The sequence below is a fragment of the Pinus tabuliformis genome, chromosome 8, assembly GCF_031772625.1.
Source record: "Pinus tabuliformis cultivar Carrire ecotype Pingquan chromosome 8, CPIR1, whole genome shotgun sequence".
Lineage (NCBI taxonomy): Eukaryota > Viridiplantae > Streptophyta > Pinopsida > Pinales > Pinaceae > Pinus > Pinus tabuliformis.
The window spans coordinates 1965256335-1965272403 of NC_142294.1; the positions used below are offsets into that span (position 1 = coordinate 1965256335).

Sequence of the window (16069 nt, forward strand, 5' to 3'; positions counted from 1 at the left end):
ATTAAGGCAGGGGTGCCCCCTATCCCCGCTGCTATTTGTCATCCAGGCTTCCGTCCTCAGTTTCCTCCTCAACAAAAGCATGCAAGATCATGAAATCAACGGACTGTGCATCGCGAGAGGGGCTAAAAATATAAATCATGCTCTGTTCGCGGACGATACTCTCCTCCTGGGGCCTGCCTCGCTCCCCTCTGCATCAAAATTCAAAAGAGTTTTAGATGATCTCAGCAATGCTACAGGCTGCACTGTAAATAAGAGCAAATGTCACATTTACAGCTGGAACATTTCTCCCAGGGCGCTGTCTGATATTTCTAGATGCTTGGGCTTTGCTGCTTCCTCTTCCTGGACATCGTTCAATTACTTGGGGCTTCCTGTGCACCTCAAAAATCTTTCCTGCAAGGACTGGCTTCCCCAATTGGAAAAGCTCAAATCAAAAATCCAAGCATGGGGCTACTCCTGGTTAAACATCGCTGGGAAAGAAACATTAATCAAAGCAGTGCTTCACAGCCTCCCTCTTTTCCAGTTCACTGCCCTCCTCGCCCCTGTAACAATCATTAAAAAAATGGAAGAATACATCAGGAGATTCTTCTGGCAGGGAGGAAAAAACAATGCGAGAAAAATTCCTTTAATCAGCTGGGATATCATCACCAGGCCGCTATGTGAAGGGGGCTTAAATTTCAAAAAGCTCAGCCAACAGAATGTGGCACTGGCTGCGAAGATCCTCTGGAAAATTACTGCTCCAAAACCGGGATGGGCACAAATAGCAATTTGGAAGAAATATTACAGGGGATCGCGCACCAGGTGTCTAGAAAACGTCAGACAAATGCCAAATTCGTCCTTTCTGAAGCTCCACGCTAAGGCTGCCCATCTGATTACAGACCATGCGTTCTGGATACCTGGCAGTGGCAAAAAAATCAAGATCTGGAGCGATCGCATTATGAACCAGCATCCGATTGAAACCAGAGTAAACTTGGATGAGCTGCGGCGCTGGATGGACAGCATCTCCCTGCGCACGCTCTGGGATATATCCAAATGGCATGAAGGCTCCTGGGCAGGCTGGATCCATTTCAACGGTCCGGCGCAGCTGGGGAAGGAATGGGACATCCTTATTAACTGTCTCCAGGGAAACGCACCCATCAGCAGAAGATCTAGAGACAGGAAGGGATGGGGCACGAGCCTTAAAGGCTATACAGTTAACCAAGGATATATCAAGCTTAGCGAGATCCCCTACGCTCCTCCGGACCCTGCTCCATGGCGCGGCGTGTGGAGTTCTCCTTCTCTGCCGAAGATTGACATCTTTGCTTGGCAGGTATGTCATTCCAAAATACTCACATTTGACATTTTGCAGAAAAAAGGAATGAATGGTCCCTCCATCTGCCAGCTATGCAGAGAAAGCGAGGAGACAGCGGCCCATCTGTTCCTCGAGTGCCCATTCTCTAAGCATCTATGGACCGCTCTTAGCCCTCAGCCATATCTTAACCTCCCCAGCTCCACGGCAGACCTCTTTGCTACTTGGGCCCATAATTATCCAGGACCTGCCCCTAAAAATCTGATCATCAGAAAGGCGTGGGCAATTCTACCCAAGATAACAAGCTGGCAGATATGGCTGGAGCGTAATAGAAGGATTTTCAGGGACACAAAGTACAACTACAGGATTCTGGAAAATAAAATCAAAAGCCAAATCAAGGAATGCCTGGGGGATACTAGAGATGATACCAATTTGAGTCAGCAAGACATGGCCTGGGCACTGTCTCTCGGCCTCCAAATCAGGCCAGCAGAAAATAAGATCCCTATTAATAAATACTGGCAACTAAGGAAATCTGAAAGTGATATGCAAAGCTGGATCAAAATGCAAGGAATTCACTCCCTCTTTTTTGATGGGGCAGCAAAGAGTAACCCGGGCAAAGCAGGAGCAGGAGGAATAGTGCTAACTCCAACAGGAGAAAAAGTCCAGTCCTTTGCCTGGGGCCTTGGCTATGCCTCCAGCATCCAAGCGGAGGCTTTAGCCCTCTTCCAAGGTCTCCAATGTCTAAAAGAATTAAACATAAAAGAAGCCAATATAATTGGAGATTCCCAGATCATCATCAACTCCATGATTTCCAACTCCCCAGTCAAGGATCTCAAGTTAGCAAGAATGATAATCCGAATTAAAGGATTGGAAAGGCACTTTCAGAAGCTAAGATATTATCATGTGCTGCGAATGCATAACAAAGCGGCGGACAGCGAAGCTAATAAAGCAGTCCTCCTCCCTGTAGGAACTAAGATGAAGGACGGAGAAGAAACTTGGGAACCAATCCCATAATCTGATTTTCGCCATGTTTTATTGCTGGCTATTAAACCAATTTGTCTGCACCTTCAAGTGGGGGAAAATCTCAGACCTGGAATTCTTGGTATCTTTTACAATTAGGAAATCGGCAAGCTTTAACTGTACTCTCTATCTCTGCGGAAAGCAGAAACAAAGCATGGAGTTATCAATTGTAACAGCTATTTCGGCATTCACGCCAAGAGGAATATAACTAATCCATAACCGTTTCTGTTAAAAAAAAAAAAAATACCTATTTACAAATTAACAATCTCTATACTAAAGTGCAGATAAATCTCTATGATTAAAAATCTTGTTCCATTTTTTTTAAATGTATACATGTTTAACTTATACCATTGATTAATTATATATTTAACTTATATCCATCAATTTAATGTCTGGAAGGTTAATTCAATTGGTCAATTCCCCATCATTAAAACACCTTTCTATTGAGAGGTTACAAATTGAATTCTCTTGACACTCTCGAGTCAGGTTCCATGGTTGAGCCAACAAAAAGTGATCCCTTCAGATATATCTACCTGGTACAAATATTTTATGAATATAACCGTCACTAACTTTCAAAACTCATCAATCACATAGAAAAAATAATAATATCCATCAATTCCTAAAAGAAAATCACAACAAATAGTGGTATCCATAAGTGTCCAAAACTATAGCTTATCCCTTATTTACACTATGGTGTATCCCTGATGTACCATGCATGTAATTGCATCTTTTATATTCTACAAGGGTGTATCCCTGGTGTACTTGCAAGTTTTATTATAATTGTCATTTCTTTGAAATAGGTTTAAGTATTATCTCGGTAGATTTATTTTATTTTTAGAAATTTGTTATTTTTTTAATTTATAATATATTAGAATGTTCAAAATCTAAATTGGTTGTTGTCATAAATAATTATATATTATTAAATTATTCTTAATTTCTAAAAAGTTATATATCTATTTACACTAAGATGAATTTCAAAAACAAAATCTGAACAAAATTATTTTTAAATAAAATAAGTTAAGATTTTGAATTACGAAAATACAATATTTACTTATAAGATATATTATATTCTAAAATATTTATAAATTACTTTAGTTATCTATCTAAATGAACCTTCAATTAAAAATCAAAAGAGATGGAATTTCTATAAAGAGAGGGGTTCAAATATTAATCTTAAAGGGAATGATGAAAATCAGAGATTCATGTGTAAATTGAGGCCGAGAATAAAGTAGAGAAAATGAACAAAAGGATATAGCAATCTAAAAAAGTTTTATTCCACAAAATTACTTCATAAAATTAATACTTCTTGAATTTTTTTTTAGGGAAAACTTTTAAACAAAACAAATATTAATTAATATCTCCACTTAGATAGTTAAGTTTCAGTAGTACAACTGGTTGAGGAAGACCCTTTTTCTTCAGCAAGGCGATCAAACCTCACTGGGGTGGTTGTGTCCTATGCTAGGGGGAGGAGACATGTTAAAAAATCGAGTGAGTTAAGGGTTGGTGTGGCCGCCCTGATCCGCGGTGACTTTGACAGCTTAGATGCCCCTGGGTCGTGTGGCTCAGGTAGGGTGCAATTCAGGTCGGGTGCAATCTCTGGGTAACTTTGATGGCTTAAATGGCCCAGACCGAGTGTGATCTTCCGGTAACTTTGACGGCTTAAATACCCCTGGGTCACGGCTCCTCAAGCCACAAGTCAAGTCTAGAAAATCACAAACAACTTAACAAACAAAATAAATATCTCAACTTAACTAAATTACTAATATATTTAGAAAACTTATAATTACCATATTATATAGTTCTATCCAATTAAGTAAAACGAAATGACATCATAAAATTAATACTTCAATAAGTTTTTTAACCAATAACATGTCAAATAAAACAAAATGATATTATATAATTAATATCTCAACTTAGTTAAAGACATAATGCCTTTAAAAATTTCCAATTACCATCTTGCAAATCATATATAATAGTTATGACTCTTCAAGAATAACCAAAAGTTCTTATAAGATCAACGAGGAAAGTGGGAAAAAAATTAGTAATTTTATAATGAGGGATATTGTATATTTTAAATATATATTGACTAAGCGGTAAAAAAATAGCAATAATTTTACAATGATGGATATGTTATATTTTAAATATTTATGGTCTAATTAGTTAAAAATAAGGAATATATATAATATATTTTGATTATAAAAGGGAAAAAAGTATAGACAAAATTTAAAAGATAAAAAAATTATATTGTGGAAACAAATTTATATAGCTATAAAATTTACCAACACTTTATCTCTTACCAAATATTAAATTAGATTTTATTTGTAATTTAAAAAATCATATAAGATTATTCGCCCCAAAAAAATTCAATAAACACAATCAACTCTATCAAAGTAAAAAAATAATTAGTATTTTAGATATATAAATTATGTAAATTGATTTAATAGTTAAAAATGTTTTTGTGTGAGTTAAATTTGCTTGAAATATAAATCAAGTAAATTGATACTAGAATTAAAATGTTTTTATACGAGATAAAATTCATACAGGTAAAAATTAATAAGTAAGATATATAAATTATGTAAATTGATATTTTTGTGTAAGATAAAATTCATGCAAGTGAAAAATAATAAGTATTTCACATATGTAAAGTATGCAAATTGATATCAGAGTTAAAATGCTTTTATGTAAGGTAAACTTTATCCGAATAAAAAACATTAAGTATTTGTGATATATCAATTATATAAGTTGATATCATAGTTGAAATGTTTTTGTGTGAGGTAAACTTTATCCAATAAAATTTAATAAGTATTTCAAATATGTAAAGAAAAAATCAATAAATATTACAGAGAAAAATATTATGTTTTTCTCTTCAATAAATTTTATCAAAGTAAATAATAATAAGTATTTAAGAAATATAAAAATCTAACATTATTATTAAAAATATGAGGGAATAATATAGATGTATAATTTAATTAAACTCAAGCTATAATAGAATCCATTATAAAAAAAAAGGAAAACAAATGATAAATAATTTAAATATAAAACAAAATTATAATAATTTAAATCAGCCTAGATCTATTTAAACTTGGATTTATCAATTGTCTAGAATATCAAACCTCTCGAGGTGCAAACCTCTTTTTGAGTGCAAAACTTGATAAAAAAATTTCAAGAGAGAAATTTGATCTTCCTTAACTTTATATTTATATTTATAAAAGTAAATTTTACACTCCAGTGTTTCCCTAAAGAGTTGGATGGGCCAACATTGTTTGCCCAACCAATCCTCTTGCTCCATTTTCCTCTTCCTATCAAATGGTTTTTGACCACATTGCAGGTATTTGTCAGTCCAGGTACCCTTTGATAGGTTTGAGTATCCGCAAGGTTCGGGTAGCAGCTTTGTCAGCGAATACTTCACGTTTTTTGGACGTCACGCCACTTCGCATTCTAGACCTCACGTCCCTTGTAGTACTTCAAAGGTCAAATCCAAAGGTCAAATCCAGGGCTCGCACGGCAACCGAGAGTCGCTGGGTTTCTCGGCCTCGCTTGACAACCTACAAACACTAGCGCTTCTGGACATGTCTCGTTCCATCTCGCCTGAGCTCATGAGGCTCCACCTGCTTGTTTACCTGCACCTCTATGAAAACAGACTATCCAGCAAAATCCCTTCTAATTTTTGGAACCGACGGCTGGAGCAGTTCGATTGGAGCATGAATGGCTCATCCACGCCGGGATATCGGAGCTCTCGAAAATTGAATCTGCAAGTTCATCTGAAGGCGTTGGAGCAGTTTTATTGGAGCATGAATGACCTACGGGATATTGAAGATCTTTGTAAGCCTGATCAGTTCTCAGCTTTGGCGGCAGATGTTCATAAGTTCTAAACTTTCGCGGCAGATGTTCATAAAATTCCAACCTTCGAATGGTCAAAATTGGCAAGCTGACATTAAACGTTCGGCAACTTGTAAGAGTCATACTTTTGACCGTTCAATCTTGGAGGTATCGTAAGACAAAATATAATGGTAGATTTATTTCAATGTCACATTTATTAACTCCTTGGAATTCCAACGTTGGAGCAACCGAGTGTTGAGAATATAGTACACCCATAATTGCAGTGCAAATTACCCATTGGACAGACCTGTGTTCTGCCACGAGCTGTGGCCCATCGAATCCATATTTGGAACCTGGCAAAAATCTACTAAGCTGACATTAACTTTCAATGGTCGTCTACTTGGAAGAATTATACTTTTGAGTTTTGACGATTCAATCTTTAACTTTTAATGGTCGTCAACTTGGAAGATCTATACTTTTGACAATTCAATCTTCTAGCTGCACAATTTTCAATGTAAGTAAAGCGATTGAGAGAGGGTAAAGTTCTCAACACTGAGTGACGTTTGATAGAAGATTAGATTATGACTTTCAATCCCAATTCTCGCACATTATTATGGTATTGAATGATCACTCTTTTACACATTGAACGATCTGTGAAGCTCACATTAACGTGCGTTTTGCAGTCAATCTACAGTTTCGATTGTTCCGCATCTTCCACGAAACTCTCTTATGTGACGGTTGAGGTTTACTTATAATAATTGACAGTTCAAACGTTTTTGACTTCACAGCAATTCAAGCTACAGTTAGTCCAACAATTCGAGCTACAGTTAGTCCAACTATCTTGACAGTAATTGCGTTTAGGAGAAAGATCATATCAGAATGTCAGGACAGATTAGAGGCTCACACATTTAGAATAAAAGCATAGTTCAGCAACACTGTTCCCAGAATTATACTTTTGACAATTTCATTGTAAGTAAAGCGATTGATAGAGGGTAAGGTTCCCAGAAGACGTAGAACACTGAGTGACATTTGATTGGAGTTTAGATTATGACTTTCAATCCCAATTCTCTGAATGATCACTCTTTTACACATTGAACGATCTGTGAAGCTCACATTAACGTGCATTTTGTAGTCAATCTACAGTTTCGATTGTTCCGCATCTTCCACGAAACTGTCTTATGTTACGGTCGAGGTTTACTTATAATAATTGACAGTTCAAACGTTTTTGACTTTACAACAACTCAAGCTACATTTAGTCCAACAAATCGAGCTACAGTTAGTCCAACAATTCGAGCTACAGTTAGTCCAACTACAGTTAGTCCCACTACCTTCACAGTAATTGGGTTTAGGAGAAAGATCATATCAGAATGTCACGACAGATTAGATTAGAGGCTCACACATTTGGAAACTTGCCTGGTAGAATAAAAGCATAGTTCAGCAACACTGTTCCCAGAATTATACTTTCGACAATTTCAATGTAAGTAAAGCGATTGTTAAAGGGTAAGGTTCCCAGAAGACGTAGAACACTGAGTGACGTTTGATGGAAGTTTAGATTATGACTTTCAATCCCAATTCTCTGAATGATCACTCTTTTACATATTGAACGATCTGTGAAGCTCACATTAACGTGCATTTTGCAGTCAATCTACAGTTTCGATTGTTCCGCATCTTCCACGAAACTGTCTTATGTTACGGTTGAGGTTTACTTATAATAATTGACAGTTAAACGTTTTTGACTTCACAGCAATTCAAGCTACAGTTAGTCCAACTACCTTGACAGTAATTGGGTTTAGGGTTTAGGAGAAAGATCATATCAGAATGTCAGGATAGATTAGAGGCTCACACATTTGGAAATTGGCTTGGGAGAATAAAAGCATAGTTCAGCAACACTGTTTCTCGGAAATCCGAGCAAGGGATCGTGCTCATTTTGGGAGGACAGCTGGCAACAGGAATCCATTCTGAACAGGGATGACCTAGCAGCCCTTAAGAGAGACACAGAGAGCAAAGGTTTGTTATTGGTAAAAGATTTCTGGGACCAGGGAAGTAATAATGTTAAATGGAGAAAATGGAAGGACCTAGGTTACAGTGATGAGAGTCCGTTGAGGGCCAAGGCAGATGCTCTTACCCAAGATTTAGAGCATAGGCGTATTCTAGTCTCCTCCTTACCTGACCAACTAAGATGGGGGAAGAACAATGAAGGTAAATTTAACCTCAAAGAAGCAAAACAGGCAATCACAGGTTTTAACTTTATAAATACAGAACAAGTCTAGAAGGAGCTTTGGCAAACTCCTCACTAGATGAAAATAAAGTTATTCATTTGGCTGGTGCACCAAAGAAAGATCCTAACTTGGGAAAACCTTCTAAAGAAAGGCTTCATCGGCCCTTCCAAATGTTACCTCTGTGGCTCACATGAGGAAACAATTGAACACCTTCTCAACCTCTGCCCTTTCTCTGCTAAGGTGTGGAACTGGGTGGCCTCAAGCTTTAGACAAACCAACAAGGACAGTCTCAGCATATCCAACACTTTAAAAAACTGGAGGAAGAACTTTTCAAAGAATGAGATCATCAACGAAGCTTGGATGCTAGTACCAGGGTTTGTCATTTGAAATGTTTGGAAAGAATGCAATAGGCGGATCTTCAAAAATAATGCTAGCGAGCCCCAACACATAATCAATCAAATTCTAAAACAGCTTAAAGAAACAGTTAAAAGCATTTTGAGGTCAATTCCCAAGGATCCTCCTCTGCCTCACGAGGAGAATATTATTCTTAATTTGGGACTACAATCCATTAGTCCTCAAGGAATAAGAAAGGAAGTGAGAACAATAAATACAGGGGCCAGTAGTTGGCAGCCCCCTCCACAGGGCTTCTTCAAAGTAAACATTGATGGAGCTTCTAAGGGCAATCCAGGGGTAGCTGGCTTTGGGGGTGCCATAAGAGATCATCAAGGGCACACAAAATACATCTTCCATGGCCACTTGGGAAAGGGTACCAATAATATGGCTGAACTTCTGGCATTAGAACAATGCTTGGAGATCCTGGTGGAGGCAAATTTACAGAATGTTATCATTGAAGCAGATTTGGAATTGATCATTAGAGCAGCCAAGAAGATTCACAATGGAACTTTGCTAGATAAAGTGTCGAAGCACTAGAAGCTAATGCAGGTTTTTTACCGTATCCACTCTCACTTGCAAACCCTTAAAACGATAAGATTTGTTCATGTTAGAAGGAAGGCAAACATGCTAGCAGATCGGTTGGAAAACGAAGGAGTGGCCAATAAGGACAGGGATTCTCGGCATGCATGGGAGTCATTACTTTCCGAAAAACTACGAGAGGACTGTTTCTTCCTGGCAACCAAAGATTTGGAACTATAGATGAACAATACTGATCGAAGGGATTCAAGAGACAAGCGCGAGGATGGTATCACCTAATTCGTCTATGATTTTTGGTTTTGGCTGCTCTCCACAAATCTGTTCACTTTCGGATGAATGATGAAGGTTACGTTTCGGGCAGCGCCACAGATCTGGTTCCCTGTGTGCATTTGGTTCAGCGGGTTTTTGATGGAGACTCCAGGCGGAAGGCTCAGAAATCTCTGCGAGAATGGTCGGACGGTCTTCGCTTGGCGATTGAGTGTTCTGTTTTTTCCGCGAAACCACGGACTCAAAACCATAAATGGTATATCGCGCGGGACAAAGATGGTATCTGGTTTTTTGTAAGTTGCCTCTGATTCCATTCAGTGTGTGACACGTGGCAACCAGAGGTGAGAGAAAACCACCCTCATCAGTAGGTTAACCTCTGCGCTTCTCGTCCGCACGATATCCACGATGGTCGTTGGATCGGGGTTGTGTATTCAACGGCAGGGATTGGTTCGTGCTTGTTGATTCAGGGTCCAGACCCGAATTTGTTTAGTGGACCCATTCTATAGTTGTCGTCGGGTCCGACTGCTAGGTGTAGTGTGGTCCACTGTGGGTCCCTTTGTGGACCCTATGGGATGCATGTAAAGCTTTTGTGGGCCTCGGTCCCTGGTTTTCTGTTGTCCCTGAGACACTTTGTAAACTATGTAATTTGATTAGATTAATAGAAAATTCATCTCTTACTTATCATAATAATAATAATAATAATAAATTAACTTTAAAAAATAAAAATTAATTATATTAATTACAACATTTAAGTTTATTATTCTATAAAAAATTCACCAAATTTCTAACAAATTTATTCTAAAAAAATTCACCTAATTTCAAACAAATTTAATATAAAATATATCAAACAATTATAAGTAAATTTAATATAAAATATATTAAAAAATTCATAAACAAATAATAATTAAACTAACATGATATGAAACTATATACATTCTAGATGATATTGTAATCAATATCTTAATGTCCTTTGCATTATAGCAACAATAGTCATCAATCACAATGGCACGAATTATAGTGCCTTACATCACTTATTATATAATGGAAGGTTTCTATATTTTTAGAATAGACTCACTTAATGAAGTGTTTTTTTTTTTTTTTTACAATATTAATTAGTTTTCTATATTTTTAGAATATATTCAGTGAAGGTTTTTTTTAATATATTTTTACAATATTAATTAATATAATTTATTATAGAATTTTAGTTTTTGTGATCCATATCAAGTTTATTGAAAAGAGTTTTTGGCCAAAATCACATTAAAATACATTTGTGATGCGTTTCAAAGCAACCAGTGTGGTTCATCCTCAAGACAAGATCATATGATCTTGTCTTGAGAATGGTTCTGATCTTGTCATGAACCACACTTTCATCATCATGACAAGATCATAAAGATCATATATGATCTTGTCTTAACGATTAACCACACTTGCTACTTCGAAACCTGTCACAAATGTATTTTGATGTGATTTTCACCAAAAACTCTCCTCAATAAATATAATTTATATCAAATAAATTTTTAATAAAAATATATTCCATATATAACCTACCTAGTAAATTTAACTCCTTTTAAACTTAACCAAACCTAAATTCCATAAAATTCCAACCTTCGATATTTGGAGTCTGGTCAAAATCGGCCAAGCTGACGTTAGACGCTAGACCGCTTGTAAAAGTCATACTTTTGACCATTCAATCTTGGAGGTATCGTATAGACAAAATATAAGGGTATATTTATTTCAATGCCCGATTTATTCGCTCCCTGGAATTCCAACGTTGGAGCAACCGAGTCTTCAGAGCCTAGTACACCCATAATTGAATCGATATTTGGAACGTGGCCAGAATCTAATAAGCTGACATGAAGTTTTGATGGTCGTCAAGTTGGCAGAATTATAATTTTGACGATTCAATCTTCTAGATATTGCCATTATTGTAAGAATTATACTTTTGACAATTCAATCATCTAGCTGCAGAATTCTGGATGAAAGTGACCATTCAATCTTCTAGCTGCAGAATTCTCGTAGTAAGTGAAGCGATTGAGAGAGGGTAAGGTTCCCAGAAAACGTAGAACATTGAGTGTCGTTTGATGAAAGTTTAGATTATGACTTTCAATCCCAATTCTCACACATTACTCTGCATCTTCCACGAAACTTTAGGTTACGGTTGAGGTTTACTTATAGTTCACAGTTCAAAAGTCTTTGACTTCAGAGAAAGACCAATACTGGGTCGAATTATAGACTTGTCTATGGTTGGGATCCAGAAAAATAATAATAGTCAATAGACAAGAACTTATAAACAGTCTAGTCAGTTCATAGTTAACAACTTGACGTTGTGATGAATTATATTACATTACATTAAAATTCATTATTGGAAACTAAATTTAAATTAAGAGATTTACTTTAAAATTCATTATTGAATTTGAATTAAACGATTTAATATGGAAGTTGAATTTGAATTAAGCGATTTTATTCATGTAAAACTTTGTAATTACACCAAAATCTATTGTAATGAATAAACTTCCGAATCGATACATCATCTTACATGAATGACTAGTACCATATTTTCCAAAATAGCAATTCAAGCTACAGTTAGTCTAACAAACTTGACAGTACTTGGGTTGAGAACCCTGTGGTCTTACCGTTTGCAGACGACATCAGAAGAACCGTTTATGTAAATAGGGTCATCTGGAACGAGCAGTAATTCCAAGCTTACGTGACGTTGTTATGACGAAAATTGTGTGCCGATCAAAATTATAAAATAGCATATTATTGCTCTATATATTTGTAAAGTTATTGCTTTCATTGGCATAGAGCGTGATTCATGAAATCGGTGAGGGGATTAATGCAAAGAATTCATGTGGAGACCTAAAGTTCCTGAGGGTATTACTGCGAAAAATTCATGTGGAGACCTAAAGTGCCTTTCTATGTTCAGAATTGATCAATCTCCTGCATATATTTCGAAGATCTGAAAGGCGCTTCAAAACCCCAGTAGATTTGCAGATCTATCGGGTAAAAGGCATTTGCAGGCGCGATTACGTTGCAAGGTTGTGTATTAGAGGATGACGACAGAAGGGGCTGACGCTGAGAATGAATTATACTCGTTTGCCTATTCTTATACTGGATATGAGTTGACATCGTCTGTTTGTGCTGTCATATTTGTCACCTTGGTCTTAGTGGATGTGTGGAAGGCCTTTCGAAGGAAGGCTACTTGGATTCCGGGACAAGCTCTCGTTCTTAGCGCTCTCACTATCCAATTTCTCCTTTTTATTGATCATCTGCAGGTCACTAGAAATTCAAGCGACCAAGATTTGAAAGACCTCCAATGGATTCTTTTGGTGTGGGAGCAGCTCCTTGCCGACATCAGGAGACTTATGATGTGTGTATTCATTGCGTATTTGCTCCCTGGAATTGTCTGTCGGGGATTGAAAAGTGTATGGGGGGATGTTGGAACATTGGCATTAATTGTAATAGCTCATATGGCGTACGAGGCTTACTTCCTTGTAACATATACTGAAAAAAGGAAATTTCATTCAACTTAAAGGATGGTTGATACCGTCTTACATTGCCCTATCGTTAGCCATGATATTGTTGGTTGTGCTCTTGAGTTGCGCGGTCATAGCAGGTAAAACCATCCGAAATATCATGTCTCAAAAGGTTCCCTCAGCCCTCTCTTGTTGTTGTTCTAGTTCTGCTGAAAACAGATTGTGCGAGAACGTTGCAGATCACGTCCTCAAATCTTGGATTGTGGCTCGTGCCTCCCAGCCTGACTACATCATGGCCAGATCAGTATTCTGTGCATTCGCTGGCGTGGTCGTCACAGTTTGTGATGTGTTATTACTAGTTAAATGGAAACACGTTCCACTTCCACCTTATCCATTGGATAAAACAGTTTATGCGATTCAGTGTGCCTTCGTGGTAGTGGGAAGCATGGTCGTGGTATTCAGATGGTTCATTGCTGTTCTCTATTTTCCCAGAGATTTGGGGTGCTTCTTGTACTTGGAAGATTTCTGGACAAGGAGACTTGTTCAGCAGAAACAGGATCTCCGTAGATGCCGATTGTTTCTGTCCTTGTTACTCACCATGTTGCAAAGGGTGCAGAAACTCGTGGTCTTCCTTAGCAAGGTCTGTTGGTTTCTCCCTCAGTTTGTATTTGGAATGATCCGACCGTTCATAATGAGAAAGAATAAATCTGATCAATTTTCAAAATACGAAGAAGCTCTGGAGACCATACGAATGCCAGGAGAAAAAGCCGACAGCCTGTGGAGAGCAAATAAATCCGCCTTTGAGAAGACAGAGAATAATTTGAAAAAGGGCATTGAAAATGGTAAGAGTAGTTGCAAAGAATTGATCAGTTTAATAGAACACAAAACAGGGACCCCAGAAGAGGAACCTCCCACTTGTCTCGAAGAAGAAAAGCAATTCAAGGCGGTTGGTAAAAATTCGTGGAAGATGAGAGCAGTATCATTGATACATTTGATCATCTACTTTTGCGATGGAGCTAATTCTGATATGGTTAATGTTTGTATAGAAGCTTACCTTCAAGCATCCTGTTTCATGGATATGGTTGACCGTTCAGATCCGGAAACCAAATTAGCGAGGGAGGCAGCGGACAACGAATTCAACACTCTTCAAAACGTTTGGAAGAAGCATCGTAAGATGCAGTCTTCTGAAAATTCGAAGCGCAACCGATTGGACGAGGAGAAAGCATCAAACAGACTACACAGTCCAGAGGAGGAGGTAAGGTCAAGAAAGCTATTGATAAAGAAGATCAGGGAACCACTTTATGACAATATGACGCAGCTGAGGACAGAGGAAGAAGACGCGGGCAGAAAAGACCACAGAAATGGTTGCATGGATACCCTGCACGACTCCAAGGATTTGAAGGCAGTTGCTGCAAAAATTAGTTTATATAAAATCTGGAAAGTTACCATTCCCAATGCTAATCCAGAAGATGCAATACGTAATTTAAGATGCTTAATGGCCAACATTATTTCTCGTTGCCTTGAAGAGGAGGTGCTGGACAAAGCACTTATAAAAAATTGCAATAAATGGGCACAGGACGGTAACGAAAATGAGATATTCAAGGCAGCGTCCATAGCAGGAAAAGCCATAGGAGTGCGGCAACAGGTGCAAAATTTTAGTAATTTGATACCCATGAATACCTTTCTGACTCGTTTTGTTTACTCTGCAGAGAGGCAAACGCTGATTCTGTTAACTTTGTGATTCTGTTCATTTTGTTTACTCTGCAGAGACGCAAACGCTGATTCTGTTAACTGTGCGATTTTATTTATTCTGTACTTAACTTTCTGACTTTGTTTATTCTGTAGATACGTGAAGGGAAAGGCAACGACTCTGTACGTATTGAATTCGAAGGCTAACGCTACCACACAGTTCATGGTCAAGTTTAGAGTGGACTATTGTCAAATTTCTAGTTTACAATTGTAGTTTGAATGGTCAACATATCAGAGTTAGAGTCAACTTTGTCAAATTTCCAGTTTCCAACTCCACAGCAGTGTGGATGAATGCTGTAAAAATATAATTATTCCACTCAGAAGGATTGTTTGTAACCAATCTCATCATATGTATAAAAGTCAGTTTTACTTTGGTTTTCTTGGTTGAATAATAAAAATTTTCAAATTAAATTATATTATTCGGATGGATAGTTATGTTATTCAATTATCATTAATTAATTATGGATAGATATATTTATTTTGAAATAGTATTTTTTGCATTTTAATTTGGTAATAGTATGGATTTAATCTCAAAGAATATTTTAGATTTTTTTTTAAATAGGAAAATCAGAAATTATAATTCATTTTTAAGGTGGTTATGTCTTTTTAATTAAATTAGGTAATTAAAAAAATGTTATATAAACAAATGACATGTGAAGTGAATTATGGTTTTTTTTGGACGTGTGGTATTGATAAGCCATGGTATTGTAAAATACCTATTTACAAATTAACAAGGTATTGTAAAATACCTATTTACAAATTAACAATCTCTATTCTAAAGTGGAGATAAATCTTTATGTTTAAAAATCTTGTTCCATATTTTTTAAATGTATACATGTTTAACTTATACCATTGATTAATTATATATTTAACTTATATCCAAACTTTAAATCATTGATTAATTATTTTTATAAATAGTAATAATAATATAGTTAGTTTTTAGGATTTTTAAAATTAAAACAACCTGAGACATATTATGAAGTGTTTTGATGTTTGCTATGGATTAATACATCTCAATATTTACCAACCATTATGGTTGTGCTAGTTTTTTTTTTGTATCAAGTAAAAATTGCATTACCTTCTTAATAAAAGATTATGTGAAAAGATGAAAAATTTATATTGGTTAGCCTCTAAGAAACCAACCGAATCCAAAGATAAAGACAAACTAACTAAAAGTGAAATACAAAATACATGTACTAAGATTATGGTCTTTGAGGCCATAAATGATATGGAATCACTGGTTGCATTTCCATGAGTTAATGTCATTTTTGTGGAGTTTGCAAAAGCGATTGCTTGCCTATCAT

The 16069-nt window shown here is 36.6% G+C and overlaps 1 protein-coding gene across 1 annotated transcript; it reads left to right on the forward strand.

Moving 5' to 3' along the window:
• Positions 1-13076: 13076 nt before the first annotated feature.
• On the forward strand, positions 13077-15078 carry LOC149244325 (uncharacterized). Its single transcript, XM_089367969.1, has 2 exons — positions 13077-14661; positions 14862-15078. Exons 1-2 carry the CDS (start codon positions 13114-13116, stop codon positions 14910-14912), a joined length of 1599 nt encoding a protein of 532 aa, XP_089224095.1. The 5' UTR covers positions 13077-13113; the 3' UTR covers positions 14913-15078.
• Positions 15079-16069: the final 991 nt, after the last annotated feature.

Bases quoted from the DNA above. Each gene is read 5' to 3' on its own strand.
- LOC149244325 (XM_089367969.1), top strand. From the start codon at position 13,114: ATGATATTGTTGGTTGTGCTCTTGAGTTGCGCGGTCATAGCAGGTAAA. The intron at 14,662-14,861 runs GTGCAAAATTTT...TTTATTCTGTAG, and splicing joins CCATAGGAGTGCGGCAACAG to ATACGTGAAGGGAAAGGCAA.